At 34.0% G+C, this 16,947-nt stretch overlaps 2 protein-coding genes across 4 annotated transcripts in view; both read left to right on the top strand.

The window, feature by feature from the left end:
* The window catches only part of LOC139525537 (uncharacterized), a 228,890-nt gene that overhangs the window by 50,745 nt on the left and 161,198 nt on the right, over nt 1-16,947 (top strand). The window lies entirely within an intron of this gene.
* Nucleotides 2,000-8,564, top strand: LOC139525540 (mpv17-like protein 2). Of its 3 annotated transcripts, none has more exons than XM_071320950.1 (2): nt 2,000-2,145; nt 6,650-8,564. In XM_071320950.1, the coding sequence occupies exon 2, from the start codon at nt 6,706-6,708 to the stop codon at nt 7,297-7,299; it is 594 nt and encodes a 197-aa protein (XP_071177051.1). In that variant the 5' UTR covers nt 2,000-2,145; nt 6,650-6,705; the 3' UTR covers nt 7,300-8,564. The 3 variants fall into 3 exon arrangements, with proteins under 3 accessions (XP_071177051.1, XP_071177052.1, XP_071177053.1); XM_071320951.1 differs by lacking the exon at nt 2,000-2,145 and adding an exon at nt 2,171-2,221; XM_071320952.1 differs by lacking the exon at nt 2,000-2,145 and adding an exon at nt 2,318-2,338.

The following is a 16,947-nucleotide window of genomic DNA, read 5'->3' as shown; positions in this document are numbered from 1 at the left end:
CTGTAACCATTGCTCTAGTATATTTTCCAACCTCACCTGTGCACCCACCAGGTGATCATGGATGTACACAGATTCGACGCATGTTACGCAATAGTGCGTATTGCCGATGTCATATATCACCACCCGGGGGCATGACACCTGTAGCTTTCAACTTCAAAGGTAACCCAGCACTGCAGAGAAAGTGTGCCGCATACCTGTAACTTCTGGTCGATGTTGATGACTTTTAATTTATTATGTCCAATTCCAGTGTACACACCTGCACACGTGAACAGGTAGTGAGGTACACGCAGGAGGTACACAATAACAAATTTTAAACATTGAGATATATTTGGCTATAGAATTATACACAAATATGACTAAACTATTAAAACAATTATTAATAAGGGACGCAAAAAATATTTGCGAAGAAAAAGATTTTTTTTTCTCCCTCAGCAATTCTCCGCTTCTCACAAGCTCCCCGCTCAGGTGGGGCTCAGCTGTTGTTGGTTGTGTCAATGGAATTTCAGGTACCGCATTTGGACGAAGTTTTGGCTTCATGGTAGGACATCCCTCGAGATTCTTCATAACTTCTGGGTCACGTTCGTAACATGCATTTGTAAAGTGGGAGGAACAAAGTCTATGACTAGTGCTTGGTAGGAAGTCCTATCTCTTCCTGGGACTAGTCTGCGGGTAACTCAGAAAACGGATTTTTTTTTTATCAAATTGTCCTTATGCCTATTGTTGCATCTACTGGCAGAACACAGAACCAATTTTAATCACTGTCAATAACTATTGCCCTTTGTAGTCAATTAATTTTGTAAATTTTTGTAAATTTTTACAAAATATTTTCCACTGTCACTTCTGGGCCAAGTTCATTATTGATAGAGATGATTGTAAGCAGTTGTTCTGTAAAGTAAGATCTACAAACACATCACCAACACCAAAACACAATTTGTCATGAATCCATCTGTGTCCTTTGTTTAATGTTCACATAGACCAAGGTGAGAGACACAGGCTCTTTAGAGCCTCTAGTTTCATTTTTTATAAATACTAAATTTAGCTAGCTATAATTTTATATTTTATCTGCATGAACAGTATATTATTTACTTATGTCATGCATGTGCTTTTAATATCCTGCTGTAATTTAACTGTATGTAGTTTGTGTTAATATAACGGTGTTTTGTTTGCATGTGATTTGCTTGTGTGAAATTTATTACAATGTCGATTTTAAAAGCTCACTAGAGCTTGTGTAACTTTGTTTACTATGTATCGACACTGAATAAATAAAACTTTGATTTGATTTGATTTATGTGAAGCAGGATCTGCATACCCTTCCGGAGCACTTATCTTCGTTTTATTTTTAGCCATGTGGCGTTGTCAGTTTTTGTTTCAATCTATGAGTGTGACTGTACCTATGGTATCTTTCACCCCTCTTTTATCTCTATCTGTTATAATACTCAAGAGAATAACCAAAAACTGCAAAATGATTTCTTTAAAGTCAAAAACTCAGTGACAGCAATCCAACAAGGGTTGTTTGTTGCGTTTGAAAATTTCTTTGCAGTTAGATCTTGACCTGCTGAACAATTTTAATCGCATAAGATTTGCTCTAAATGCTTCAGTTTCAGATATAAGCCAAAAACTGCATTTTACCCCGGGGCCCCCCTCCCCACCCCAAACCTCGGTTCTATTTCTAGACATAGAGTCAACTTGGCCAATGGCCGGAGTCATCGGATAATTGTTTAAACTAAAAAAAATTCTGATGAACATTTTAAATCCCATGTCAGGTTTGCTCTAAATGCTTTAGTTTTTACTGTTCCCACGTTTTAGAGCTGTACGCCCCTATTGGGACAGGTGAGCCAAAAATATGTGGTGCCGTAGTTATTTGAAGTACAACGTTGATATTTTTCCTTTTTCATTTCATTTTTACAATGTCTTGTAGGCCTACATGCTGTTAAAGGCAATAACAATTACTCGGAGTACTATACACGTCCATATATGTCATAATATATAATCACTCATATATCACTTGAAACCGGCACCTGATTTGAGAGTGTGGATAATTCGTTTTCCTTGAAATTTTGCAATTTATATGTTATCCTCATGCCGTGGAGAACCGAAAGTAACTTATAATTTTACATAACCTTGGACCGGTTATAAAACATAAGGGTAAGTTTTACATATGATACAAAGGATCTGCTGAATTTGGGACAAACATTGTCACTCGACATTGTCACATATTCTGGTATGAAGAGAAGGAGAGATATGTATATATATTGAGTTAGACATAGACATGATGGATCATATTTGCTATTAAGCATGATAAGATGTAACCTGATATAAATCTGGGACAGGTTACAATGTAGGCTGTAGTCCATATAATTATGACGTCTTGAAGGACTATGTAGGCTGTAGCTCTGTAGCTCTGTCACAACATGCATGTCCAATGTCTTTTATAGCTCACCAGGACCAATGGCAATGGGGCTTTTTTGTGCTCATCACTTGGCATCCGTCATGGCCTGTTAATATTTACAAAAATCTTCTCCTCTGAAACTTACTGCACCAAATTTAAACAAAAATGGTCACAATCATTATCAGTGTATCTAGTTTTAAAAATGTCAAATGATCTTGCCTGCCAATCAAGATGGCCAACATGCTAAAAATTCGTTAGGGTTCTACAGAACCCAGTTTCTCAACTACTTTTGCTTTTAATCGCAGACTCAACAAAAAATGAGGAAAAAAATCAATAAAAATATTCCTCTCAATACTATCTTTTGATTGCAATATGGCTTCTGTCCACATGGTCCAAGTTTGGTAAAAATCCAGGATAGTTTATAAATACTGGGACTATTATCATGATTATACTAGTAGTACAGATGAATCTAAAAAATGTTTATAAACTTTTGAACTGCAGACTGTATGTAATGTTAACTGAAAGAAAAACTATATATATAAGTTTATTTATAAGTAACATGCAGGAAAATAAAATTGAAAATGGAAATGGGGAATGTGTCAAAGAGACAACAACCCGACCAAATAAAAAACAACAGCAGAAGGTCACCAACAGGTCTTCAATGTAGCGAGAAATTCCCGTACCCGGAGGCCTCCTTCAGCTGGCCCCTAAACAAATATATACTAGTCCAGTGATAATGAACGCCATACTAATTTCCAAATGTACACAAGAAACTAAAATTAAAATAATACAAGACTAACAAAGGCCAGAGGCTAAAAATACTTTTTTTTCTTCAAAATTTATTTCTGGATACTACATGTATCTTTAATGATCAGAAACAAACTTCTGTCCAAGTTTGGTACAAATCCAGGATAGTTTAAAGAAAGTTATTTAAATTTTTGAAAACTTTAACCACAGAGTGAATGTTATGTTTCCTGGCAGAAAAACTAAGTTCACTTATAAGTAAGATACGGAAAAAATGAAATTTTATTTTTACAAAATTTACTTCTGAATACTATCTTATGAACATAAACAAGCTTATGTCCAAGTTTGGTACACATTAAGGATAGTTTAAGAAAGTTATTAAAATTTAAAAAACTTAAACCACAGAGTGAATGTTATGTTTCCTGGCAGAAAAACTAAGTCCATTTATAAGTAAAAACTGAAAATATGGATTTTTTTTTACAAAATTTACTTCTGGATACTATCTTATGAACATAAACAAGCTTATGTCCAAGTTTCGTAGAAATCCAGGATGGTTTAAGAAAGTTATAAAAAAAAATTAAAAACTTTAACCACAGAGTGAACATTTGTGAACGCCGCCACCTACAGAATGTAGGATCGCTATGTCTCATTTATTCGCCTAAAGTCGAATGCTCGACAAAAAGGACAAGTGGTTAAATGCAAATTTTGTCAGATTATTTTTAAAACTGTTATAAAAAGAGAAAATCTGACAGTAGCAAAATGTTCAGGATGTTGAGTTCTACCAATTTTCTATATATATGTCGAACTTTCAGATGACTTTGAAAATTTTCCTCTGATTTCAGTATTTTTGTGATTTTACTTTAATCTTATAGGAGTCATTGCCCTTACATGACATTTTTATACGACCGCAAAGATTTAAAAAATTTTGGTCGTATATTGGTATCACGTCTGCATCGTAACTTTTGAATAAGTAAAAAGAAATCAATAAAATTTTAACATAATCATGTTTATAACCACAAAAGGAAGGTTGGGATTGATTTTGGGGGTTATGGTCCCAAAGGTTTAGGAATTAGGGCCCCAAACAGGGGCGGATGCAGGAATTTTCGAAAGGGGGGGTGCTAACCCAGGGCAAAGGGGGGGTGCAAAACATATGTCCCGATACAAATGCATTGATTGGAAGGTTGGGATTTATTTTAAGGGGTTATTGGGCAAACAGTCTAGGAATTAAGGACCAAAAAGGGGCCAAAAACAAGGGTTTTTCTAGTTTTAAGACAATAACTTCTGTGTAACTTTATGGATCTCTCTGACATTGTACCACAAGTTTCCATATAACACAGGGAAATTGCTCAGGATTCAGTTTAGGGTTAATTTTCCCCAATATGTGGGAATAAGGGGCCAAAAAAGGGCCAAAAAGCAGCATTTTTCTAGTGTACAGACAATGACTTGTGTTTAAGTGTATGAATCTCTATACATTTTTACAAGAAGGTTCAATACTACTAAAGGAAGGTTCGGATTGATTTTTGGTTATGGTCCCAATTGTTAAGGAATTAGGAGCCATAAAGGGGGCCCAAAACAATCATTTTTATTTGCCCGTCAAATTTTGTTTATACGCCCGCCGAAATTTTGACGGGACGTATTATGGTATACAAATGTCTGGTGTCCGTCCGTCTGTCTGTCTGTCCGGCATAAACATGTCGCATTGTAACTATAGAACGACTTATCCAAATTTCATGAAACTTAATATAGTTGTTTCTTATGATAGTCAAAAGATCTGAATACTTTTTGGGGAAAATAAGATTTAAACTTTTTGAGTTACGGCACTTTGTAACTAAAACAGGGGTGTTTTTTTTTCACATGTCGCACCGTATCTCAAAAACGATTCTTGATTATTGCTTAAAACTTTACACACTTCTTAGTTATATTAATCTTAATATCTGTATACTTTCTGGTGATGATTCAAAATTTTATTTTTAAGTTATTGAGTATTTTGTAAAAAAGTGAAGGGGGAGGGTTTTTTTTACATGTCGCACTGTATCTCAAAAACGATTTATGATCATTGCTTAAAACTTTACACACTTCTTTGTTATATTAATCTAAAGATCTGTATACTTTTTGGTGATGATTCAAAATTTCATTTTTGAGTTATTGAGTTTTTTTTTGGAAAAAAGGGGAGGGGGTTTTTACATGTCGTGCCGTATCTCAAAAACGATTTATGATTATTGCTTAAAACTTTACACATTTTTTTGTTATATTAATCTTAATTTTTTGTGATGACTCAAAATTTTATTTTTTGAGTTATTGAGTATTTTGTAAAAAAGGGGATGGGTTTTTTTTTACATGTCGCGCCGTATCTCAAAAACGATTTATAATTATTGCTTGAAACTTTACACACTTCTTTGTTACATTAATCTAAAGATCTTTATACTTTTTGGTTTGATTCAAAATTTTATTTTAGTGATATTTATTTTTTTGTAAAAAAAAACATAGGGTGGGGGGGTTTCACATGTCCTGCCGTGTCTCAAAAACAATAAACAGAAACTATTTATAATTATTGCATAAAACTTCCACACAAGACGTCGGGCGTATCATGCACTCATGGCACAGCTGTTTATTTTAGTTTTCAAACAATAACTTATGTTTAAGTGTATGAATCTCTCTGAAATTAAATTACAAGTTTCCATACCATGAAGGGTTGGTTAGTATTGACTTTGGGGGTTTATGGCTCAAAATGTTTCGGAATTAGTGGCAAAAAAAGGGAAAAACTAGGTATTTCTGGTCAGTGGACAATTAAGACAATTTAAAAGCAGTGTAAGGGAGGTAATTCTAAAACATTGAATGTTAAGTATGTTCGGATTTACCTCCCTTACTCTTCTTGTATATTATGTATAAAGAAATGTCAGGTTTTGAACTAATTGCAAAAAAAAGGGGGGTGGTAGTTGTTTTCAATTTTTTTTTTCTTCAAATTTCTCTAATTCCAAATTTTTGAAAAGTTAAAAGAAGAAATCTTTAATTGTGCAATAGATTTGTAAGATGTTGACATTTGTTTTGTTTCAGAAACTCATATTATGTCAAAAATTTGATCGCAATCCAAATTCAGAGCTGTATAATGATTATGTATATATCCAGCTTGAATGTTGTGTCCATTCTTGCCCCAACTGTTCAGGATTCGACTTCTTTGCTCGTAAAAAGCTGCACACTGCAGAGCACCTGGTTTACCTTTTTTTTTTTCATTTTTTGTCTTTTATCTTAAAAACTGTAGCAAAAATGATTAGCATAAGTGTTACAAATAAATCTGCATGGTCGAAATTGTTAGTTGACTCCATATATAAGATATATTGCCCTTTGATGAAAATTTTTACAAATTTTTTTTTTCACGCCTTATATCTAAAATGTTATAACAAACCATGTCTTTTGCCTAACTACATGTAGAACATATTGGAATTAACAGACAAAAACTGCAATTTTGTTAAAGCTGATTATTGAAATTTTTAATATTTATTATTTTTTTTATTTCAGGAACAATGAGTAAATGTGTACCATAAAACATTTATACCAGATATTACCATTCAAAGATGAACTTTGGTTCAGTAAGAGTTGCATTTCATCCTATTGTAAAAACCTGGGCAGCAAGGGGAAGAATACTGTTCTCAAGGAAGTATTTATTATATACCAATGTCGGTATAGCAGTAACTTTATCTACAACTGGAGACTTCCTTAATCAACGATTCCAAATTAAAAAAAAAGAAATTGACAGCCTTGATATACTACGTTCACGTGATGTAGCTATTACAGGTCTTTTCATTGGACCATTCTGTCACTATTGGTATCTTTTTCTTGATTGGTGGATTCCAGGTAGATGCTATAGGTTATTGGCTAAAAAGGTGATTGTTGATCAGCTCGTGTGTTCACCTGTTGTGATTGGACTATTTCTAGGAATAACAACTCTATTAGAAAAGAAATCATTGACTGCTGTGAAAGAAGAATGTTCGGAAAAAGGCGGGAAATTATATGTTGCAGAGTTAGCTGTATGGCCACCAGCACAACTTTTCAATTTTTATTTCTTACCAACTCATTACAGAGTACTCTTTGACAATGCTATCTCATTTATGTTTGATATTTATTTTTCTAGGGTAAAATACGGTAAAAATGGGCGAGTAGAAAGTTGATGTTAGTTAATATTTAGTATACTCATGCAAAAATTTGAATTAATTAATTATTTATCAATTTTTACAAAGATGAATTAAAATGATGGCATTATTTATTGTACACTTATTTTATCTGTTATGATTAATGTTGACTGAGCACAAGTCACACAAAGTTGATTTTCTTATTACAAATTTGAAGCCTTAAAAGGTGTCATTCTATCTGATTCTAGAAATATTCGGATAAAAGTTTAATGTTTGAACTCATCATGATGAAATATTTTGCATCGATCTATGAATATTTAAATAAATCTGTGGAAATAGTTTCATAAACAAAAAGTATATGTGACATGATTTCACCTATGCACCATCACAACCATAGCTTGAATGATGACTTGACTATGTGGATGTAAGCAACCGAAGATCACTGTACAAACTATAACAATTTGATAACTAAACCCATACCTCTTTGAACAGCTCTGACATGACAAAATGGGAAACAAAAACCAATGGCTTGATATATAGCAAAACGATAAAAACAAAATCAGGTGTAAAATTTGTCTTTTTGACTATTTCCTATGTCTAAGTTTATGTTGGTAGCCTTTGGGGCTTAAGATGCCAGTGTGAGCTGTTCCTTGATGTCCTTCAGTCTATGGCATTGTCACTGTTTAGTCTGTAAACTTTTTCATAACTCTTTTAAATCCACCGAGTCCAAAGAATACAAACTTGACCACAATCCTTGTAATATTTTGGGTATGATCCCAAAAAATCAACAAAAAATCAACCAACATTCATGACATTGCATCATTAGCAACTGTTACTGAAAAAAGAACATGAGGGGTGTCCGACTAAAGAATGATAAGTTTCAGATCACATACATTTGTATAAGTTTAGTTCTTGTTCACCATCTAAAAAATTAAATATGGTACTTGGAATAAATTTCATTTAAACTAAAAAAAAACTTTAGAAACAGATTTATTGAGTTCTGATCACAAGGGGGACAACTGGAAAAAAGCAAATAGAATTTGAATAATAATAGACAAAGAGACTGACCTATCTTGGCCAATAATGTTGAAGAGATTGCATAAATAAATTGCATATGGAGAGGTGCTAAATGTTTATTTGTAATATTCTTCTATTTGCAAGTCTGAATTTTTATTGGAATATTTTATTTTCAAAGGAAGAATTGAATTTGTTACATGAATATTATATAACGTGTATAAAGAGAGAATTTATTATATTTGTTATAAAATTATTTTAAAATAAAATATTTTTATGAAACTAAATAACAGTTATTTAAAAAAAAATCACTGTTTGTACTTATTTGAATTCATACTTGGTTGTTTCTGTATTTATGTCTAACCTCAGTTAGTATCTGGAAGGTTAAAGGTCAATGAGTTGAAAAACCAAAGGGCCTTGGTTAGCAGAATAAAAAAAAAATTTATGTTTTTTAAAATCTTTTTATATAGTCACCAAAAAATATTTGCGGTTGTATATTGGTATCATGTCGTTGTCGTCTTTGTCCCTGTCATCTGCAGACAGTTGATTTCCAGACAATAACTTAAGTATTAGAAAATAGAAATCTGTGAAATTTAAACACAAAGTTTATGACCACAAAAGGAAGGTTGGGATTGATTTTTGGGGTTATGGTCCCAACAGTTTAGGAATTAGGGGGAAAAAGAGGCCAAAATAAGTAGTTTTCTATTGTACAGACAATAACTTGTGTTTACGTGTATGGATCTCTCTGAAGTTATACCACAAGTTTTCATACCACAAAGGGATGGTTAGGATTGTCTATGAGGGGTTATGGCTCAAACTGTTTAAAAAATAGGGTCAAAAAAGGGGAGAATACAAGGGTTTCCTTGTAAATGCACAATTAAGACAATTTTAAAGCAGTGTAAGGGAGCTTACCCAATCATATTGAGGTATTCCAAACATAATTTGTTGGGAGAGGGGGGTTAAAAAAGAAATTGGGGATGGTGGCAATTTTTTTCTCATTTCAGATTTTTAAAATTTAAAAGAAAAATTCTTCATTTATATCATTTTTTTGCCAAAAAAAGCGGGGGGTACAATTATTTTTTTTTTGGGGGGGGGGGGGGTCACAGCAACAGCATTGTGTATTGCACAAAAAAAAGGGGGGACATTTTTGTTTATTTTTGTGAGGGGAGGCAATTGGCAGTGTATTCACTGTATTGCACTAAAACAAAAAATTGAGTACCGTATAAATTTAAATCATATAACCAATTCTAATTTCTTTGACCACAGTTATTCTGTGTCAGAAACCTATTATTTGTCAAATATTTAATAACAATCCAAATTCAGCAAATATTTAGTTCCCTAAAAATCTAAAAGTTGGAAAAATTCGGTCTTAATTCTATAATTTTCTCAAAACCACAAAAGAAGTTAGCTGCATCATGTCCATATTAAGGAGGTATAATTGGTTCATATATATGGAAATTGTTCACACTCTTTGATGTGGATTGATATTTTGGTAATTTCAGAATGACAGAGATTTTTTGGCCTAAGGTATGACAATTATCTATTAACAAGCAACTATGATTTGTTAACCAACTATTTATTTTATAATACATTTACATGTATTTTCCAAGCATAAAAACCCAACACAAATTAATAAAGAACACCTGAACAAATTGCTAGTTTAATTTGAAATTAATTTCTGTATGCCTTGGGACTTAGCAGCATTGTGGTTTAGTTATGATAAGTATTGTCAAAATTGTTTGTCATGCAAAACAGTTTTGAGTTTTCGATTTTATTTATTTTCTAATTTCATCTTTAGGCTTTTGGTCTATAATGAACATTTTGACGGTCTTGTTTTCCTGTTGGCTATATTATGGTAGCAATAAAATTGAGAATGGAAATAGGGAATGTGTCAAAGAGACAACAACCCGACCATAGAGAAGACAACAGCAAGAGGTCACCAACAGGTCTTCAATGTTTGTCTATATTTGTGGTGGAAACCAGAGAGTTGATAAAATCCTTGCAGGTCTACATATATATCAGACAGGTTTTAACTGACCTTGACCTCATTTTCAAGGTTCGATTGTCATTAAGTTTTCATTGTTTAGCCTGTTATTTATATACTACCAGAATTAACTTGTCATTGTGTCTTTTTCTAAGATGCTATAAACAGAAGATAAACAGTGTATGTTGTATGAACTGATAATAAAGTGTTCATGTTCATCTGGCAGGTTTTTATATGACCTTGACCTTATTTCATAGTTCATTTGTTAATGTTAAGTTTTGTTTCTCTTCTGCGACGAAAGTCGCAGTATAATCTACATGGACATTACTACCCAGCGGTGACAGTGTTAACTATTTGTATAAAACTTTAAATATCAGAAGGCAAAAGACCTGGAAGCTTCATACCTTGTATGCAGATACCATATGTTGCAAAGTTTCCTTCTGTCATATGTACAATTTCCTTTACCTCATTTTCATGGTTCGGCGACTGCTTGGAAAAAATCATTTGTCATGTGCATTTATCACTTATTAAAGGTTATAGGATAACCATATTTGGTAAAGGGTTCCTTGCAAAGTCTACATATCTGTCAGACGGGCTTCACTTGACCTCGACTTCATGTTATGGACCAGTGATCAAGGTTAAAGGTACATGACAAGGTCTGTTTCTCAAATACTAAATAGAACTTTAAGCAGAAGGTCAACTTTATTAGGTAAATGGAATGACTGTAATGGGTGCAGGTTTCATATCATGACATTGACCTCATTTTCATGGTTTATTGGTTAATGTTAAGAGTTTGTGTTCTGGTCTGTTTTTCAAATAGGTCAACTAGATTTTGTGTATTTAATGACTGTAATAGGTACATATCAGTCTGGCAGGTTCCATCGGTCCTTGACCTTTTTTTCATGGTTCATTGGTCATTGTTAAGTTTTTGTGGTTTGGTCTGTTTTTCAAGTACTATAAGCAATTATAGGTCAACTATATTGGTGTATTGAATGGTTGTAAGGCGTAAATGTCTGTCTGGCAGGAATCATCTAACCTTGACCTTATTTTCATTGGCAAGACATACACGTATAAATTTACCCCTTTGTACTTAAATATATTTGACCTTTAAATTAATGAACAATGAAAATGAACACCTATCAGGAGGATTTTGAAAAATAATGACTAGGTCTGGTAAGAATTAAAAAATAAACTTTACACAAAACAGGCCTTGTAAAATGAGTATTTTGTAACACAAAATAACTAGAGGGTCCAAGGACCCTGTGTCGCTCACCTGATATTTTTATTTACAATTGTTACATGATAAATGCAACTGTTGTACTGTCGTTTAGTTTCAGAGATATAATACTAAAAAGTGCATTTGAAACCTATGCTTTATTTCAGCCATGTGGGCAGGCAGGATCATCATACACAGTGGTCCCTGGATATCCTAGTGGTGATTTAAACCAAGTTTGTTTAAATTCAACAGTTGTTTAAGGGGAGAATTTTTGTAAAATTTATCTAACAAGAAATGCAAAGTAATGAGAAAGTTGTGAAGTAGTTTTGTTGTTGCGCAACACCCCCCCCCCCCCCCCCCCCCCACTTTGCCAAAAAAACCAAAAAGGTAATAAAAAATTATCATATAAGGGCAATCTATCCTATTAATGATTTCTGCAAAATTCAGTTGATTGTGCAAGGGTTGTATAGCCAGCTGAGGTCGTTAAAAACTCTCTTTCTTTTGTTGTTGCAGATAGATCTTGACCTGATAAGCAATTTTACCACATGTCAGATTTGCTCTAAATGCTTTGGTTTTTGAGTGAAAAGCCAAAAACTGCATTTTACCCCTATGTTCTATTTTTAGCCATGGCGGCCATCTTGATTGGTTGGCCGGGTCACCGGACACAATTTTTAAACTAGATACCCCAATGATGATTGTGGCCAAGTTTGGTTTAATTTGGTCCAGTTGTTTCAAAGGAGAAGATTTTTGTAAAAGATAACTAAGATTTACGAAAAATGGTTAAAAATTGACTATAAAGGGCAATAACTCCTAAAGGGGTCAACAGACCATTTTGGTCATCTGACTTATTTGTAGATCTTACTTAGCTGAACATTTTTGCTGTTTACAGTTTATCTCTATCTATAATAATATTCAAGATAATAACCAAAAACAGCAAAATTTCCTTAAAATTACCAATTCAGGGGCAGCAACCTATCAACGAGTTGTCCGATTCATCTCAGAATTTCAGGGCAGATAGATCTTGACCTGATAAACAATTTTACTACATGTCAGATTTGCTCTAAATGCTTCGGTTTTTGAGTGATAAGCCAAAAACTGCATTTTACCCCCTATGTTCTATTTTTAGCCATGGCGGCCATCTTGGTTGGTTGGCCGGATCACCGGACACAATTTTTAATTAAGATACCCCAATGATGATTGTGGCCAAGTTTGGTTTAATTTGGTCCAGTATTTTCAGAGGAGAAGATTTTTGTAAAAGATAACTAAGATTTACGAAAAATGGTTAAAAAATGACTATAAAGGGCAATAACTTCTAAACGGGTCAACAGACCATTTTGGTCAGGTTGACTTATTTGTAGATCTTACTTTGTTGAACATTTTTGCTGTTCACAGTTTATCTCTATCTATAATAATATTCAAGATAATAACCAAAAACAGCAAAATTTTCTCAAAATTACCAATTCAGGGGCAGCAACCTACCAACGGGTTGTCTGATTCATCTGAAAATTTCAGGGCAGATAGATCTTAACCTGATGAACAATTTTACCCCATGTCAGATTTGCTCTAAATGCTTTGGTTTTTGAGTTATAAGCCAAAAACTGCATTTTACCCCTATGTTCTATTTTTAGCCATGGCGGCCATCTTGGTTGGTTGGGCGGGTCACCGGACACAATTTTTAAACTAGATACCCCAATGATGATTCTGGCCAAGTTTGGTTTAATTTGGTCCAGTAGTTTCAGAGGAGAAGATTTTTGTAAAAGTTAACGACGGACGACGACGACGACGGACGACGGACGACGGACGACGGACGCCGGACGACGGACGCCGGACGCCAAGTGATGAGAAAAGCTCACTTGGCCCTTCGGGCCAGGTGAGCTAAAAACGAGAATCAAATGTGTACAAAATTGAAAATAGTTTTCGGTTCAGCAAAGCTATTGAGAAATATAAGAATGCACAACAGCAGATGAAAATAAACTGGGCACTGGCTACGGTTACATGGAAATGTAACAATAATAAAAAAAAAATTGTTACATTGGAGACTAATTGCTGAAAGACAGTGGTTGTCGTTTGTTGCTGTGTTACATGATTTGTTTTCGTACATGAATCAAGCCGTTTTCTTGTTTGAATTGTTTTACATTTGTAATTCCTGGGCATTTTATAGCTGACTATGCGGTATGGGCTTTGCTCATTGTTGAAGGCCGTATGGTGACCTATAGCTGTTATATTTGTATCATTTCATCTCTTGTAAATAGTTGTCTCATTGGCAATCTTACAACTTCTTCTTTTTAGCTCACCTGGCCCAGAGGGCCAAGTGAGCTTTTCTCATCACTTGGCGTCCGTCGTCCGTCGTTAACTTTTACAAAAATCTTCTCCTCTGAAACTACTGGGCCAATTTTTACCAAACTTGGCCACAATCATCATTGGGGTATCTAGTTTCAAAATTGTGTCCGGTGACCCGGCCAACCAACCAAGATGGCCGCCATGGCTAAAAATAGAACATAGGGGTAAAATGCAGTTTTTGGCTTATAACTCAAAAACCAAAGTATTTAGAGCAAATCTGACAGGGGAAAATTGTTAATCAGGTCAAGATCTATCTGCCCTGAAATTTTGAGATGAATCGGACAACCCGTTGATAGGTTGCTACCCCTGAATTGGTCATTTTAAGGAAATTTTGCCGTTTTTGGTTATTATCTTGAATATTATCATAGATAGAGATAAACTGTAAATAGCAAAAATGTTCAGTAAAGTAAGATCTACAAATAAGTCAACAGGACCAAAATGGTCAAATGACTCCTTTAGGAGTTATTGCCCTTTATAGTCAATTTTTAACCATTTTTCATAAATCTAAGTAATCTTTTACAAAAATCTTCTTCTCTGAAACTACTGGGCCAAATTAATCCAAACTTGGCCACAATCATCTTTGGGGTATCTAGTTTAAAAAATATGTGGCGTGACCCGGTCAACCAACCAAGATGGCCGCCACGGCTAAAAATAGAACATAGGGGTAAAATGCAGTTTTTGGCCTATAACTCAAAAGCCAAAGCATTTAGAGGAAATCTGATGGGGGTAAAAATGTTTATCAGGTCAAGATCTATCTGCCCTGAAATTTTCAGATGAATCGGTCAACCTGTTGTTGGGTTGCTGCCCCTGAATTGGTAATTTTGAGGAAATTTTGCCGTTTTTGGTTATTATCTTGAATATTATTATAGATAGAGATAAACTGTAAATAGCAATAATGTTCAGCAAAGTTAGATTTACAAATAAGTCAACATGACCGAAATAGTCAGTTGACCCCTTAAGGAGTAATTGCCCTTTATAGTCAATTTTTAACCATTTTTCATAAATCTAAATAATCTTTTACAAAAATCTTCTCCTCTGAAACTAATGGGCCAAATTAATCCAAAGTTGGCCACTATCATCTTTTGGGTATCTAGTTTAAAAAATGTGTGGTGTGACCCGGTCAACCAACCAAGATGGCCGCCACGGCTAAAAATAGAACATAGGGGTAAAATGCAGTTTTTGGCTTATAACTCAAAAACCAAAACATTTAGAGGAAATTTGACGGGGGTAAAAATGTTTATCAGGTCAAGATCTATCTGCCCTGAAATTCTCAGATTAATCGGTCAACCCGTTGTTGGGTTGCTGCCCCTGAATTGGTAATTTTGAGGAAATTTTGCTGTTTTTGGTTATTATCTTGAATATTATTATAGATAGAGATAAACTGTAAGCAGCAATAATGTTCATCAAAGTAATATTTACAAATAAGTCAACATGACCGAAATGGTCAGTTGACCCCTTTAGGAGTTATTGCCCTTTATAGTCAATTTTTAACCATTTTTCGTAAATCTTAGTTATCTTTTACAAAAATCTTCTCCTCTGAAACTAATGGGCCAAATTAATCCAAAGTTGGCCACAATCATCTTTGGGGTATCTAGTTTAAAAAATGTGTGGTGTGACCCGGTCAACCAACCAAGATGGCCGCCACGGCTAAAAATAGAACATAGGGGTAAAATGTAGTTTTTTGCTTATAACTCTGAAACCAAATCATTTAGAGGAAATCTGAGAAGGAGTTAAATTGTTAATCAAGTCAATATATATCTGCCCTGAAATATTCAAATGAATTGGACAACCGGTTGTTGGGTTGCTGCCCTCCAATTGGTAATTTTTAAAGAAATTTTGCTGTTTTTGGTTATTATCTTGAATATTATTATAGATAGCGATAAACTGTAAACAGCGATAATGTTCATCAAAGTAAGATCTACAAATAAGTCAACATGACCTAAATGGTCAATTGACCCCTTAAGGAGTTATTGCCCTTTATAGTCAATTTTTAACAATTTTCATTAATTTGGCAAATTTATGTAAATTTTTACCAAATATTTTTCTCTGTTACTAATGGGCAAAGTTCATTATAGATATAATTGTAAGAAGCAAGAACGTTCAGTAAAGTAAAAACTTCAAACACATCACCATCACCAAATACAATTTTGTCATGAATCCATTTGTGTCCTTTGTTTAATATGCACATAGACCAAGGTGAGCGACACAGGCTCTTTAGAGCCTCTAGTTTATATTATAAAACATTTGTAATACGACTGCAAAATTTGTTTTGCGTCGTATAATGCTATCATGTTGTCATCGTTATCTGCGGCGTCGTCGTTCGAAGACGCATTAAGTTTCCGGACAATAACTTTAGTTTAAGTAAATGAATCTCTATAAATTTTTACCAGTAGGTTCAAAACCACTAAAGGAAGATTGGGATTAATTTTGGAGGTTATGGTCCTAACAGTGTAGGAATTAGGGGCCAAAAAAGGGGCACAAATAAGCATTTTTATATTTTTTCAAACAATAACTTGTGTTCAAGTGTATGAATCTATCTGAAATTATACCACAAGTTTCCATACCACAAAGGGATGGTTAGGATTGACTTTGGGGGGTTATGGCTCAAACAATATAGAAATTAGGGGCAAAAAAGGGGGGAATAGGTTTTTCTGGTTAATGTACAATAAAGACAATTTAAAAACAGTGTAAGGAGGTAATCCAATAACATTTAAAATACAATGTTGTCTATGTTTTGACTTACCTCCCTTACACTACTTGTAAAATGTATAAAAAGTAATGTCAGGTTTTGGACTTTGCAAAAAAAAAAGTGGGGGAGAAAAGGGGGGGGGGTAAATTGACTTTTTTTGTCAATAGGCAACAGCATAGTGTATTGCACAAAAACAAAAAAGGGGTAAACATTGTTTTAGGGGGGGGGTCCATTCGCAACAGCATAGTTATTGGACAAAAGGAAAACATATATAAATTCAAACCATATAACCAATTCTTAATTCATTGACTACAGTTATTCTGTGTCAGAAACCTTTTCTGTGTCAAATATCATATTACAATCCAAATTCAGACCTGTATCAAATGCGAGTATTGTCTCAATTTTTGCCTCAACTGTTCAGGGCTGGACATCTGCGGTCGTATC

The sequence above is a fragment of the Mytilus edulis genome, chromosome 5 (assembly GCF_963676685.1).
Source record: "Mytilus edulis chromosome 5, xbMytEdul2.2, whole genome shotgun sequence".
Lineage (NCBI taxonomy): Eukaryota > Metazoa > Mollusca > Bivalvia > Mytilida > Mytilidae > Mytilus > Mytilus edulis.
The sequence above is the reverse complement of the archived record's forward strand: the minus strand, read 5'-3'. Positions and strand labels throughout refer to the sequence as shown.

Excerpts from the sequence above, each read along its gene's own strand:
- LOC139525540 (XM_071320950.1), top strand. The coding sequence starts at position 6,706 with ATGAACTTTGGTTCAGTAAGAGTTGCATTTCATCCTATTGTAAAAACC.